The sequence below is a fragment of the Lipophrys pholis genome (assembly GCF_963383615.2).
Source record: "Lipophrys pholis genome assembly, chromosome: 19".
Taxonomy (NCBI): domain Eukaryota; kingdom Metazoa; phylum Chordata; class Actinopteri; order Blenniiformes; family Blenniidae; genus Lipophrys; species Lipophrys pholis.
The window spans coordinates 8,963,110-8,979,661 of NC_137647.1; the positions used below are offsets into that span (position 1 = coordinate 8,963,110).

At 37.4% G+C, this 16,552-nt stretch overlaps 1 protein-coding gene across 6 annotated transcripts in view; it reads left to right on the plus strand.

Moving 5' to 3' along the window:
* Positions 1–16,552, plus strand: part of LOC308124457 (immunoglobulin mu heavy chain-like) — an 86,124-nt gene that overhangs the window by 68,639 nt on the left and 933 nt on the right. The window contains exons 3-10 of one of the 6 annotated variants that reach the window (XM_080487448.1): positions 5,943–5,997; positions 8,669–8,965; positions 14,067–14,384; positions 14,513–14,809; positions 14,907–15,218; positions 15,312–15,599; positions 15,730–16,065; positions 16,151–16,465. In XM_080487448.1, coding sequence (XP_080343574.1) covers positions 5,979–5,997; positions 8,669–8,965; positions 14,067–14,384; positions 14,513–14,809; positions 14,907–15,218; positions 15,312–15,599; positions 15,730–16,065; positions 16,151–16,465 — 2,182 coding nt within the window. In that variant the 5' untranslated portion in view covers positions 5,943–5,978. Of the gene's footprint in view, positions 1–5,942; positions 5,998–6,296; positions 6,345–6,614; positions 6,692–6,965; positions 7,014–7,767; positions 7,829–8,668; positions 8,966–14,066; positions 14,385–14,512; positions 14,810–14,906; positions 15,219–15,311; positions 15,600–15,729; positions 16,066–16,150; positions 16,466–16,552 lie in introns of those variants that run through there. The other 5 variants (XM_080487445.1, XM_080487444.1, XM_080487443.1 and 2 more) reach the window with 5 other exon arrangements.

Here is a 16,552-nt window from a genome sequence, read left to right on the forward strand (position 1 = left end):
ATCAAAGACATTCATCTTTGGAAGTACCATTAAAAACTTAAAACAAACATACAACAAAATAAAAAATGGTGTTCAATAAATCCATCCCTATTCTAGTCTTATATGTACTGAAATACAAAATAAATGGAGATATGTATTATACTTTTCTCCCTGAGAGCAACAACCAATGAGCACGCATTTTATCAGGCAGAGGTTTTTGTGCAAGTGTCTGTTATTGTGTATGGGGTGGGGGGGCACAGTGTTTAATGGCAATACAAAAACCTGCACTGATCTGAAGGCGGCAAGCAGGAAAGGTTGTCAAATGATTTTGGTTCTTGAAAAATAAAATCCACTTTTACAACTCTGTGTTTTGGGTTTGTGGGATACAGGGCTCTGTAGACCAGCGGTAATATTTTAAAGTCCATGCTTCGAAGCCAGCAGAAAAACCTTTGAACTGGACTGATGTGATCAGTACGATTTTATGTTTGTGAGGACTTGAGTAGCAGGGCATCGAACCGGCTATCGCTGTCCAATAGAATATTCAGGATTATCATCCATTGTCAAACTCTGGGTCAAAGGGCACTGGGGCAAATCCCAACATCGCTATCATTTTTGTAATTTTATTTTATTTTTTTTACATTTTTCCAGTTAATTACAGGCAAATTGATATGAAATGCATATTTTTACACCAACCAGGAACTTTTTCTTCAGAGTCCATGACCACACAATTTTGTGTGTGTGTGTGTGTGTGTGTGTGTGTGTGTGTGTGTGTGTGTGTGTGTGTGTGTGTGTGTGTGTTTTGTTTTGTTTTCACTGCTTTTTATTCTCAAGTGAGTAGTCTTTCTGTTTTTCTTTAAAATCCTTTACAAATTTTAGCACAACGGGGGGGATGATTCCTGTTTTTGCTGTGGGATTCCTGTGAGACCAGAGGGCAAACTACCATGTGGCCCAAAAGTTAAATAAATAAGAATATTTTCAAATTCACACTAAAGCCCATACAGTTCCTTCACTCAGAAAAACTAATGACACGCTTTATGTCGAGACAGAAAGACCAAACCAAGCCAGTTTATTATTGGTTTCACGTGGAAATGCATAAGAAAAATTCCTGCTAGAAAAAAATACACTACAGAAGCTTTTGTAATATCAGTTGTTACAACAGTATGGCTGAACATAAAACAGTCAACGTGATCATGCGATACCTACTTTATACAAAGCAAAATATTAAAAAAAAGTTGGTCATGTTTATCAAAATAGATATTTTGACCTCGACCAAAGCGCTGCACAATAACATCTTTGGAAGATTTAACAGCGATCATCACATGACACTTTTTGAAAGTGTCGAATAATCAAACATCAAAAGGTATACGATTGTCAAAATGTTGCAAAAAAGAAAAGAAACGGGGGGGGGGGGGGGGGGGGGGGGGGCGGCAGTGTCTGTCGATAAAAACACAGCAGTAGACATTAAATAAGGCTGGTTAAGATGAGTCACAGGTTTTTGTATGAGTGTTGACCAGTGTGTATACGGGGGCCACAGTGATACGTGTCATTACAAAAACCTGTCTACGAACGATATGAAGCCACAGATCGGTGCATCGTGGAACAAAAGCTCAGACGACTCCCTCATTTAAAATGATATGGTTGCTGTTGTGTGTTTTATGCGCGCACAATTTGGGACACAGGATTTTAAACTTCATATGTTGTAGTGAAAGTTAAAACAGTTTGAGCAAAAATAGTAAAGGTTTTTCTTGTCCAGTGTTGAATCATGGTACACTATAACAGTCACAGTGACATGAACAAAAACTAAAGAAGTTGATGTGCAGTGATGTAACTGATAAGAAAATACTATGTGAGTAAATGTTTTGCTTCTCGTACATATCTAATAAAAGTTTTTTGGGGGGGGAAAGTTTGGCATAGTGATCCTAATTTATCCATGCATTTCAAACGACAGAAGAACAGAAATCCTAATTTACATTTAAAATAAGAGCAAGAAACGGCATATGTTTCAAAAGGATAAAATACTGAAAACAATAGTGCATTCATATATTGATATGCAAATCCAAGCACATAGAAATTCAAATGTTCAGACGCAGCAGAAAATCCTGACCATGCCCCTCATTAGGTTTTTGTTAGAGCAAATGCCATTGTGTTCACTATAGCTGGAGCTGGTTATCACAGTGATTGAAGGTCTTACAAAAACCTTCATGAAACTGATCTGAAACACAGAGACACAGAGTCTCCATGCAGTTTTTTTTTCTTCAGTTTTACCCTCAAAAGACACAATTTGCAGGAAGGCGTGTCTTTTTCAATACATTGCATGCGTATAAACAACATACTTCATTTAGTAAAAAAAACAACAAAAAAAACAACAACATTAGAATCATTAGTATTGTTTTAGTTTTGAGCTACAAGTCAATCATCAAATATATATTTACTCATGAAAACATTTGTCACCCAGAAAATCTAAATGACAATATTAGGCTTAGATTGTATCAGAGATTTTATTAAATTATTATTATTACTCATTATCATTATTCATTTCAGGCATGTGACATTTAATAAATTCTGTGCAATCACATACATATCCAATATTCCTACACATACACACATCCAAAAATATATATACCATTTAATGTTATTAAATGAATACATTCTTTCTAATGAAAATATAGTTTTACAAAATATATAATCTATGTTTAAGTAGACCCACACATACTTATCAACATATGTACAAACACACACACACACACACACACACACACACACACACACACACACACACACACACACACACACACACACACACACACACACACACACACACACACACACACACACACACACACACACACACATACATATCTCATATATCTGATTAACATGCCTGAAAAGGGGTGGGAAGAAGTCAACTTATCAAATCCTACCCCTTCTCCAATATTTATTAGTTCTATATTATAATTATCTTTCTGCATTAGAAATAGTATTAAATATGTAAAATGTACCAGTCAAAATGTTATCTAATAGAGAAGACTTGTGGTTTTCAGTGTCCTCACTGCTTAATATTTACGTAACACAGGAAGCAATCCTAAACCACAGCAGGTGCTTCCGCACTGAACTCTCCCAATTCAATAATGCGTATCACACTGTGTTGTCTTCCCATGTCAAAGTTGATTTAAGTGTCCCTGGGCAAAATACTGAATTCCGAATCGTTCCCATTGGAGGTTCAGAAACTTGCAGGATCAAAGATACTATATTTAAATTACCAGCGATAATTGAGTTTACAGTGCCCTTTACCTCTAAACGTCAGCAATGAACCGAACCAAATTGCAGTCATCCATTCATCGTCTATACTGCTCCATCCAGTTCAGGGAGCAGAGTACATCCTGGACAGAGTCACTGTGTTTACAAGATTAGGACAAACAGCACAACAAAACCATAATGTCTTTGGTCTGTAGCATCTCGGCAATTTAGATGTAGAACAGCGGTGTTAAACATAAGGCCAGTGTGCCAAAACCGGCCCACAACAACCGCCAAGCCACCAAGGAAACGGTTTAAGTTTCAAAGAAAACATTGATTTCGCAAAACAGATTTAGTAGCGGACACAACACAACACCGAGACCCGAGCTGAGATATCGATGAGGCTGCCATGATGCTGCGGCGACCTCATTGCTTGAAAAATTGGACTCAGTCTCAAAACCATGTTGTCAGTGTGAGTTTGTAAAGTGTAAAGTTTTTGGGGACATTTCACTGTGTACCAGAAGTTCTCAATAAAATTGGTTTCATAACTAACTTCGAAATGTACAATTTAAAGGCTATTATGCCACTATTTTACCAGTTCTCCAGGTGATTTCCGAGAAGGATCTTCGGCCAGCAGGAGGGGAGACGTTTGCCGCTGGAGCAAAACATGAAGTTGATTTGTTAAAGTGGAACTTTGATAACTTTGATAAGCTTAAAGAGAACAATCTAGATAAACATACAAACTAAGCTCTGTTAAAGCATCACTTTTTAGTTGTTTCATGATTGTGGTTTTTTGACATTAAGCGCCATCCTGCCGTAAGTAGCCCTCAGAAGTTTGATACGGTGTGGTGATGAAGGGATGGACATGATCAGCAGCAGTATTCAGCAGGCTGTGGAGGTTGAACAATGCTCAAACGATATCAACGATACCAAAGTGTCCCAAATAAATATCCCCCAAGTTTTTAATCCACAGGCAGCAGCCTGAACTGTTGGATGAATCCATACTTTCATGTTGTTTACACCAAATTGTGAGGCCTTGAATCGGCATAAGATCAGAATCTTCCCAATCTTCTATTCTCAAATTTCGATAGGCCTGTGAACTTCCTGATGTTATGACACTGGTGGCAACCAGTTTACTCTGGCTTTCAAAGCAGTCCAAGGGGATAAACGGAATCACACATTAACAGGCTGACCTGTTATTTAGATAGTTTGTGGATGAAAACATGAAAACAGAAAGAGTAGCAATTTCATGTCAACTTCATTGTGTTTTATTGCTGAGTCAGCATTAGGCTTCAGTAAACTGATCAGCTTCAGTTGTTCAATTGGTGCTCTTTTGCTCATTTTGTGTCAGAGAACCGTCACCCATTGGATATTTCATCCTTCATTGTGGATAATTCTCTTTAAACTGTGGTTGTGCCTGACAATCAGCAGTAGATCAGCACTTTCTGGAATAACCAAACCAGCCTATCAACAACAATACCATGTTGTTTACATCCACTCAAATCACCTTTCGTCTTCACATGGAGCTCTGATTAGCTACTTGTGTTTACAACTATTCGAACCTTGTACTTCATACATTTTCTCGAGATTCTCTCAAACAGGCCAATGGCCCAGTGGTGAGTATGGTGGTGAGCTTTGTTGAAAGCTGTGACCCAAAATATTTTGCATTCAATGTGCCATCGTCGCGATCGCTCACTACCCGTGTGTTTCTGTTTTTAAACGGCAACTTTAGATGTCATGTGAGGACCAGTAATGACCATAAAAGTTGCAGGGAAATCTTGTTCATGCTACTTTTTTTTATATAGAGAAACGTTAAAAGAGTGGAATAGCATGGCTTGAACAAAGAACAAGCATAAAAGTTGTCCTCCCACACGTCCATCTATCTTCATCCATCAGTCCGCTTATAATCTAAAAATGAGGCATTAAAGTTCGTATTGTTGTCTTTGAGTTCCAGTAAATGTTGCGTGAACTCCCGAAGGGACTGAAGCTGAGGCGAGGGGCTGATAAAGAGGAAGTGCTCTTCCCCAACTGGCACACGCGCCTTAATTTTATGTAACCAAGAGGAAATGAAACATCTCAGGAGAAATGTAAATATGCAATATGGTAGGAATTATTTCATCACTGTATCCTTGCTGCTTCCCTGAGTCAAGGTAGATCAGGTATCTGTAATAGGAGCAGGCTGTCATATAACACTGTGACTACTACTTTGACTACTGGGGGAAAGGGACTCAAGTCACAGTAACTTCTGGTAAGTAAATAATTTATTTGGAGTGAAAATACATGTTGACGTTATCCGGTTGTTTTGTCTTTAAATCTATGCCTGTGTGTTACATGTGAATTAACAAACCTCTTCCAAATTAGCCGACCTGGGTGACATATTAGGTTTAATGGATTAAAAAAATGATGCACGTTATTAAATATGTATGCTCTGGTGATATAAATGATATTTATAACTGTGACTATTCAACTTCTGGGGAAAATTAATGCTGGTGACTGCGACAACAGGTAAAAGCGTTCTGTCTTAACATTATGTGCATAATTACAATTCCTAATATCACACATTTTAACATGAAATGTTAGTTTTTATACGCTTCATTGTGAGTCTTTATTACTGGAAAATGAAGGAACATGTGGGGACTAAGACCAAAGGTTAAAAAAACGACAACAAAAAACAACCAACAACACTTGAACTCATGTTTTTGTATGTTGGTTGCATTGACTTTTTTCACTGTGACGCTGGTTTTGACTACTGGGGAAAAGGAACGATGGTGACCGTCACATCAGGTAAAATCAGCTTTTTCTCTCCCTATTGTTGCTAAAAGTACACAGGTTTTTGTTCAATGTCGGAAAAACTGAATTTGAAGGCACTGAGGTTTGCAGTTTGGATGCCTTCACTTAATACACTGCGACCACAGGTTGGATCACAAAACGATGACACTGTAACAAACAGTTCAACAAAAGTTTTTCAGGTCATACTTATATGTGTAAGTAAACCGTTTAATGTATTTAAAAGATGGGGAAATCAAGACCATTGTAGGAGCTGTTTTTGTACAGTGAATGTGTTCGATTGCTTTACTGTGACGGTGCTTTTGACTACTGGGGAAAAGGAACGATGGTGACCGTCACATCAGGTAAAATCTGCTTTTTCTCTCCCTATTGTTGCTAAAAGTACACATGTTTTTGTTCAATGTGGGAAAAACTGAATTTGAACGCACTGAGGTTTGCAGTTTGGATGCCTTCACTTAATACACTGCGACCACAGGTTGGATCACAAAAAGATAACGCCGTAACAAACAGTTAAACAAAAGTTTTTCAGGTCATACTTATATGTGTAAGTAAACCGTTTAATGTATTTAAAAGATGGGGAAATCAAGACCATTGTAGGAGCTGTTTTTGTACAGTGAATGTGTTCGATTGCTTTACTGTGACGATGCTTTTGACTACTGGGGAAAAGGAACGATGGTGACCGTCACATCAGGTAAAATCAGCCTTTTCTTTTCATAATGTTGTCTTAAATGCCATAAGTACACAGCGGGGGGGAAACTGTATTGTAAACTTAGGTTTGCAGTTTGGATGCCTTGCGACCACAGGTTAGATCACAAAAAGTAATACTGTAGCAAACAGGTAAGCAAAATATTTTCGTGTCACACTTATATTGTGATAAAGTAAACTGTTTAAAAATTCAAGAAAATCAAGAGCTTCAGAAAAGTTGTTTTTGTACATTGAATGTGTTGGTTTGTTACACTGTGACTATGGTTTTGACATCTGGGGAAAAGGAACCATGGTGACTGTAACGACAGGTAAAAAACCATTTCTTCCTTAAATCCTTTGCAATGGTGATGTGATATTTACACTGTTTGCTTTTCATTTAAAGCTTAGTGGCTTTGGGATGTTTTTGTTGTTAAGATGTGGGTATATTGTAATAATGGTTTCTCGAGAAAAGGCAGCAAGGTAAAATGAACACTGTTAAGTCAGTCTTTTCTTTTTTCATTTCAATTTAAGTCGAAAAAGTTTCTTTCATTGCATTATTGATGCTTTATTTAGGGCGTACAGTTGTAACGCAGTGTGCTAAATGACTGTATGTCAAATGTGTTGTAATATGTCGACTTTTCCGATGTTAAAATAATTTAAGATAAGATATCCCTTTATTTATCTCGCATGTGGAGAAATTTGCAATTTGAATCTCCTTTTGATTTGGCCAGTGTATACTGGAAGGAAACAAAATATATATATGAACCAGTTTATTCCCGATGATTTCAGAAATTTCTTAAACTGCAAAAATGCTTTTCACTGCTGGTTAAAAGGGCAAAAGAGATAACCTGATATGAAACTTTACATTTCTGTTTGAACAAATTGATAAAATCATCAACTCTGCTTAAATCAGTTTAATTTCTTAGAACATGTTCATCTTGTTGCGAGATCGGATCAGAATAGTCCTCTATGAAGTAGAATTTATTTAAGATTCTGTCTTCATATGACAAAAAAAACTAACGATATGACAGAACCTTATTATACAGTAACGGGTTTTTGTTAGGGGTGCAAAGAGACTGTCAGAACTGTGATAGCTGGTCTTTTGACTACTGGGGAAAAGGCACTATGGTGACGGTGTCAACAGGTAAGAGTTCTGCTGAAATTTAATATGAAATGTATTTTTAATATCTTTTCCTGAATCTTTTTCCAGCTAAAAAGTAATTTACATTGTCAGATGCAGTAGTTGTATAAATAGGATCAAACGTTGGGCTATATTTCTGCACTCCATAACATTAGTAAATGGGCTTTCGTACTACGAGTTGAGTAAATTCAGCACTGTGCTACTACTATTCTTTTGACTACTGGGGAAAAGGTACAGCCGTAACTGTTTCATCAGGTAAGAACACTATTCTATATCATACGCAACTTCTAAAGGTGATTAGAAGTCGCGCATGTTTATGATGACATATCATCAACTCAGTCAATGTATTTAGGTTTGGATTTTTGAAAAGATACCCTGTTTGTTCATTGATTAATGCTCCGTTAAAAAAAGGTGGAAAAACCATTCTATTATTGACTAGTTAATTGTCTTATCAGTTATTACTTCTCTCACAAAATATACAGTTTTTGTTGTGATAACTGTCCTTCTGAAATATCGGACACTGTGTTTTTGATTGTATTGAGCAAAATTATATGTAGAAAAAAAAATTTGCACAGTTTGATGTGACTGATTTTATTTAGTTGGGGGTTTTTTTTTCCAGTTTTTGAAATGCTTTCCATATTTACTAAAATACCTGACTGATTCATGTTATGTACGTCGTCGTCGGGACTTGGAAGAGTTTCACTCTGTTTGCAGGACATTTGACATGTTCAGCATTTTGAATGTTGCTCCTCTAATTGTTCCCGTGTAATGAAAGTGACTTTATTTCAATGTTCATCGTTGAATGACACATGTATATATATATTTCTTTCTGTGTTGTTTCAGCCATTGCTACTGTGCCCCAGGTGTTTCCTCTGATTCCATGCAGCACTGAGAGTGGAGCCACCTTAACTTTTGCCTGCCTGGCCACTGGATTCTCTCCCGCCTCACTCACTTTCTCATGGACCAAAAGCGGCACGGCCTTGACTGATTTCATCCAGTTCCCTGCAGTCCAGGAAGGAAACACTTACACTGGCATCAGTCACATCCGAGTGAAGAGAAATGACTGGGACAACAAGGGCAATATCAAATGTCTTGCCAGTAACACTGTGGGGAGTTCCCAGGCTGCTTTGGTCATTCCTGGTAAGTCACCAGCTAAGTGAATTATAATTTTTTTTTTTTTATAATTTTGTTCTTTTGTTGTTGTTTTTTATGACTGATCTACTGTAATTGCATAGTAGGACTGTTCACAATAACTTTTCTGTTTTGTCACAGATGTACAAAAAGTTAGTTATCACCCATAGTTGAGTTGATTATCTGAAACGTTATTTGTTACAGGTATTACCTTATTACCTTTTTTTTAATGTTCTCAATCTTCACATGTTGATGAATGAACAGACTGATATTTGGTTCACAAAAAAAGGAGTGATACAACCTGCATTTAATCTATTAGCATTAATAAGTATAATACAATTCATGACAAAAAGACCAAGTGACAAAAACAGTTACTGCAGGTGGAATAAGACGGACAACGCTTTGCTTTTTCTTTCTTTTTTTTCCCCTCACTAACAAACTCTGTTTAAGATTAATATTTGACTCTTTCTCTTTCTATCTGCATTGTTTTTCCCTGGTGCCTGCTTCAAATTTGGATTGTACAACAGCAAATGACGAAAATAACATTCTTATTTATGTTGCTTCACAGGCAGTGTATATGCAGAAGCAAGAGTTCCATAAATTGTCATTTCAGTTACTTAATTATCAAAGAAAAGTTTTCACTTCAGCCGCATCATGTATGCATGTGCAAGCTCCATATCCAGTCATACCTTTTCTTTTCCGTTAACCCAGAATTAATTAACATTGTAACACATGGTCAGCTTCTGCATATATATCTATATTACTTCCAGCTTCTGCATACATATATACATGTGTCTCTGTGTGTGTGTGTGTGTGTGTGTGTGTGTGTGTGTGTGTGTGTGTGTGTGTGTGTGTGTGTGTGTGTGTGTGTGTGTGTGTGTGTTTGTTTTTCAGAGGTGAAATATATTTCACCGACTCTTAAATTGGGTTCCTCCACTGATGATGAAAATGAGGTTACCTTCTCCTGCGTGGCCAAAGATTTTTCACCCAAGGGATATAACCTAACATGGCAGAAAAACACAGAACAAATCACCGGCCAAATAGACCAGATTGAAACGGTTTCCAAAGGAAGAACTGGGAACGACACCACACTATACAGTGCAGCAAGTTTTCTCACTGTTGACTCCAGTGACTGGGTAGAGGGTACAACATACACATGTCTGTTTGATGGAAATTGGGGAAAAAACGCTATTGTTGTCAAGAAAACGGTGACCTACAAAGAGTCCGAGATAGTCTGTGAGTATACCATTACATATTCTTTTAACAATTTAATCAGTTTCCATCACAAACAATTTTCATTCAATGAATGTATCTGTTTATTTCCTTTAGGTGGTGGGTGCAGTGAAGCAGATGTGGAAATAAATATTGAAGGCCCCAGAATTGAAAACATGTCCATAAACAGAAAAGGAACTCTGACCTGTGAAGTCAAGGTCAATAAGGGAAAAGTCGAGAAGATGTTCTGGGAGAACAGCTCGGGAAATGAAATTGCTGACAGTCAGATTGTCTTCGGCAAGGAAAAGCAAGGTACACTTTTCCATTTTCTGGACATCACCTATGACGAATGGAGCAACGGGACACAAGTCGCCTGTGTGGTTTATCATAACAACATAATGGAGCCAGTGAAGAAAGAGTACAAAAAGTCAATCGGTAAGAAAACTACTCTGCAAGTATACAATAAAAGACTGTGTTTAATTCCACTTGTTATATCACAAACTACATCAGTTTTTTTTGTTTTTTTTTTGTTTAGAAAATATTCTCACAGGGACTTAAGGTAGTTTTATATGTGGAAATATGTCTAATTGTTTTTTCATATTTGCAGGGGAACAAACAAAAAAACCCGCAGTGTTTATGCTGCCGCCATTAGAACATAACAACAAGGTGACCCTGACTTGCTTTGTGAAAGACTTCTTCCCCCAGGAGGTTTCTGTCTCTTGGCTTGTTAACGATGAGGACACAGGCTCAGCATATGAGTTCAAAACCACAAGCCCCGTAGAAAGCAAAGGAGCATATTTCGTTTACAGCCACTTAACTCTGAACGTTGCGCAATGGAGTGACATTGATGTTGTGTATGGCTGCGTGGTTTACCACGAGTCCCTCTTGACCAACACAAGCAAATCCATTGTCAGATCCATTGGCTCCAGAACCTTTGAAAAGAACAACGTGGTGAATTTCAGCATGAACGTCCCTAACACGTGCAACACCCAGTAGATGTCTCCTTCTGTCTGGCTGTGTCTTCTGTTGTTTGGATGTTCCCGTTCGTTGCTTGTGATATTACCATGTGTTTGTGTGTGTTCGATGCAGATTCAAAATCAAAATAAAAAAAAAAATTCTTTGCAAATCCTTTGATGTTTGTCATGTTCAGTTCATGTCATCGTTTAAAAGTGGATCTTTTGTGTGTGACATGTTTATTGTATGTCTTTTATGGCATTGCTCAAGGGAGCTGATTTTATCTTGACTGAGTCCTACAAAGAACAAAAAAAACAAAAAAAAAAAACCCTTTGGCAATATTTCTTCATCTACTTTAGATAACTATCAAATAAATCTCATTCGTGTTCATATTGTTTGTGGATAGTGCAGCAACACTGCTTCTGTGACTTTGTGTGTGCGGCTGTTTGTCTCTACTGGGTCCTTCACCCCTCCACATACTCTACAACCGACAGTTTGACTCGAGCTCTACTGTCTCTGAGTCAAACAATGAATAAACACAAGTTCAAGCCAAGGGATGCAAACCACACCAATATTTCTGATTGTGAATTTCACAAGCAAGTCAGGATCATCAAGGGCAGAATTGGCTTAATGCCACTGATGCTCAGACCCACCGAGGCTTATTGTGAATATTTTGTAATACATAACTAAACATTTGTCTGCACTTCACTGAATTGACTTATTGACTAATGTTGGTGAACTCCCAAAAGAGGAAGTTATCAGACGTGAATAATTATTCTAGCTATTCGCCAAACCGAGTCTTAATGAAACAATTGCTATATCCTACACTTAGAGCACCTGATTGAAACAAACAACGAGTGGAACGATGCCGAGAGGGCAGAAGAGGATAACATGGCAAGCACAGCATTCACCTTCATCCTTCTCTTCCTCCTCACTCTGCTGTTCACCATCGGAACTACTGCCGTCAAGGTACAGATCAATTTGCCAAGCACAGATATGGATCAAGAAAAGAGTAGACAGTTGATTGTTTGGTACACTGACAAAAAATAACAACTATATTTTCTTCCAATAGTAGAATCACTGATTTGTAACATTTATGTCCAATCAAATTTGATGAAATCCTTAATTTCCTCATTAAAATATAAAGACACTGTTTCTACATACAGCAAGATTTCACATTCACAGTCATGGCAATTTATAAAATTGTTCAGAGGACTTACATTTGTGAACAAGTTGTGTTCAATAAATAATCTCAGATTTTCAGTAACCTGAAGGATTTTACATGGCTTGTTAGTTGAGCTTGTTAGCAATCTCCTTCAGAGAAGAGAGAGGACAGCCATCACTTAATTCAGTACATCGCAACATAGTTATATGTAATAATAACACATTATCATAAAAACTGCATTGTTAATGTGGTTATACAAATTGATACGTCAACTGTTTTTGCATTGCCAGCTCCTGTTGATCCAACCCTTTCATTCTTCCTTCAGTTCTCATTCGAATGAATAATTCTTAATGAGAAATGATGATGCACAATTACAGCACTCACCTTATGCAGTTTGATGCATGTTACATTTACTAAAAAGATTAAATAATATTTTTGTTTACTGTTCACTGTTATTTAACATTTCCGTAAAAAGTCCAATGATAATATTTATTATATACTGTTGTATTGTGCTCTGAAATTATGAGCACCCTTACACTTTTATATAGTAGATGTGTAATAACTGGTAATAACTTGGTCATTTTTGTCTATTCACATTTAAGTTTGCAATTTTCTTATTTGTCTTTTACAATATCTCTTTTCAGGTTAAATGAAACAAGGAGTGTGAGCATGTCTGTATGAAAACAAAAACCTGAAGGAAATATATCATAAACATTTTTCTCGCAAATTCATAGTATCATGTAAGTAGTTACAGCTTAATTTTTGTTGTGGTTTGTTTCTTTGCCTTTTTTTTAATAAAAGGTTCAAATGAAGATGAGAAAGCTTGTTCCTTCTTATTCTCTCTTTCACTGTATTTCCTGTAGTTTTACCAATATTCTTTTTAATGCAAATTCTTTTTTTTTTGTATTTCTCTAAGTATTATATTGTCATGTTTATTTCCAGCAGAAGAAATCGACAGTGTGTGTAACTCAGTGTGCAATGTGGGACTCTTTACAGTTGGTGACTTTTTGTGTCTATTATTACTGACGTGTGAGAACTAAAACCTTCAAGTTATGCAAAGCCCTGTTGAGTCTTTGTGACAACACATCTGAACTGCCATGAGATATTTAAATGTGCCTTTTGCTTCTCTTACTGGCACGCCACGCCTCACACCTGCTGTCTGTTGTGCTCCGTTGCTCCTTGCCTTGTTTCACTTCTGTTTATTTTTGCACTTGTCGACATGGTGGAGGGGGCTGGTTGTTGTAAAGCCTTCCGCTTGCTGCTTGCCCTGATCACTCTGCCCTATCCTGCTTAACATCTGTGTAACAGACTTCCAGTCCTGTCTCCACCTGAATTCACAACACCACAAGCTATGTAACAGTACAACTCTGCCATCTAGCCTAAACAAAAACACACTACACCTAAAACAGTTACTTATCAAAATGCGAAGGTATGTATCACTGTGTTAAGATTATTATTATTATTATTATTATTATTATTATTATTATTATTATTATTATTATTATTATTATTATTATTATTATAATATTATCATTAACTTATTTATTTATTTATTTATTTGTTTATCTATCTATCTGTTTATTTATCTATTTATTTATCTATTTATCTATCTATCTATCTATCTATCTATCTATCTATCTATCTATCTATCTATCTATCTATCTATCTATCTATCTATCTATCTATTTATTTATTTATTTATTTATTTATTTATTTATTTATTAAACTAACATTTGAAGTGAAACATGTGAACACACAATAATCTTTTCATTGCCTCAGAATCACGGACTGCCCCACCAAGCATCACACTGTACCCGGTGTGGAAAGGTGAAGTGGGAAACTCAGCAATCAGACTTATTTGCACTCTCAGTGGCTTCTATCCAGAAAAACTGAGTGTGGAGTGGCAACAAGACCAACAACCGCTGAATATTGTTCATAACCAATTCAAGATGCAAAGTATGGAAGGGGGGGTGAAAACCTTCAGCCGAAGCAGTGAAATCGAGCCAGATATGAAAGAGTGGACAAAAGGCAGCAGTTTTACATGCAAGGCTACTCATAATAAAAGTGACTATGAAAAGACAACAAGTATTTGTGAAAGTAAGTACATATGGGTACTTATTTATTACCATACAATGAATTTTAATAAATACATTCATAAAATGTGTTAAAATAAATGTGTTTATAATGATTGATTATGATTAGTCTCATATATACTTTCTTTTCAGTGCATGCAAGTACTCCACCTTCTATTCACCTGCAGACTCCCAGCTTCAAGACTGTGATGACAGCGACCTCTGCTGTGAAAGCAACATGTGTGATCAGCACTGTTTTTGATGCCAATGTGAGCTGGCAGATGGATGAACAGGTTGCACAAAGCGACGCCGTTTCCCAATCCAGAAACGCAACTTATGTAATCAGTGAAGTGACTGTTCCCTCGAGTCACTGGAAGCAACTGAAGCGTATGACATGCAGAGCTGAACATACATGCTTTTCATCTGTGGAGAAAACCAAAATCATCACAGGTAAGATCAACTTTCAACCTGAAAAATCGCCGATGGCCAGAAGGGACTTACTGATGAATCACGCTTCGCTTTGTTTTCTTCCTGATTTATCATGCAGAGCCTGACGTTACACCTCCAGTGGTAATGATAAGCAGATCTCTTCCGGAGCTTCTCAAGGGAGACAGTGCTGTGCTCAAGTGTGATATCACACAACTTTCCTCAGATGATCTCTGCATCACACTTCAGGCCAATGGAGTTGGCATCTCTGACAATCGATACATTGATGTTCACAATGGCCCGGGTATTTATTCAATTAGTGTACAATTCAATGTACCTACACAATACTGGAAGAAAGACCACAATTTCGCCTGCATGGTGAATCAAGGTTTTTCCAGCAGCAGCACGTCACAATCCTTTAGCAACATTTTTGGTGAGTAGAGTATAGTAGAGTTTATGGTATATATATATATATATATATATCAATGTATTCACTCATCAATATACTGATTTATCTATCATTCAGTGGATCCATCTGTGGAACTTCTTCTGATACCCAATGAAGACTCTGATTCACAAACACTCTTGTGCTCTGGAAGCAGCTTTGACCCTGAAATCAAATGGTTCCCTGAGCTCAAGAGCAGGTCGTCCTCAACAAAAGACACCATCACCCTGTCTGCAGATGGGCGTGTAGCAGTTACCAGTCAACTTCCAGTCCCTCGGACGGAGTGGCAAACTGGGACGGTCTTCACTTGTGAAGTGTCTGACAAGTCTCTCAATACGACTGGCAAAAAGAGCATCAGTGTCTGCTCAGGTGACCTGACAGCACACAACATTAGGAAATTAGAAATACAGTCTCACCATTCCTGAATTTTTTAATTCAAAAACCATTGCCCATTTCGCTTCGACTGATTGTTGATATTTTCTCCACATTTGCACTTCAGTTACTCCAGAATCGTCTCAGTTTGCTGAGGTTTATGTTCAGCCACCACCGCTACAGCAGCTTATGAACAAGGACAAGGGTCTGATGACCATCACATGCCTTCTCGTCGGTCATAATCTCAATGACTTCTCCATCGTCTGGAAAGTGGATGGTAGCGAATATTCTGGGGAAAATACTCGTAAAGAGCAACCAACGAGCCACAGCAATGGGACACAGACTATGCAGAGCATCTTCCAAATGTCAGCAGAGGATTGGCATGCATATAAACAAGTGTCTTGTGAGGGAAAACATCGATGTTCCAACAAAGGCTACAAGGCCCATATCAGCAAAAGCAGAGGTAGTGTTAGAAATATAAGCCTTATTTGCAAAAAAAAACAAAACAACAACTGATCCTTTGTTTTTGTTTTGTTTTGTTTCTCAAGCTCTACACCCACCAACAGTGAAGATAATTCAGCCAACTGCCTCTGAGATATTGGTGTCAGAAACCTTCATGATTGTTTGCCAAGTTTCTGGATTTTCCCCATCCAACATAATCGTATACTGGGAGGATAATGGAGCGAAACTTCCATCATGGAGTTACGTCAATGGTCCTGTGTGGAAGTACACAGGGAGCAGTGCTTTTTCAATGAGCAGTAGACTGAATGTATCCAAAAGTCTGGCCAGACCGACGTATTCTTGTGTTGTCATACATGAGTCATCTGAAACGCCTTTTCAAAGCACCATGAAGAATGATTTGGGTGAGTTGTTTATCAATTGCTTTTGCTCATATTTGCCTCAGTCTAAAAAAAAAAAAAGATGGATTGAGAAAAAAAACAAAAGGTTTA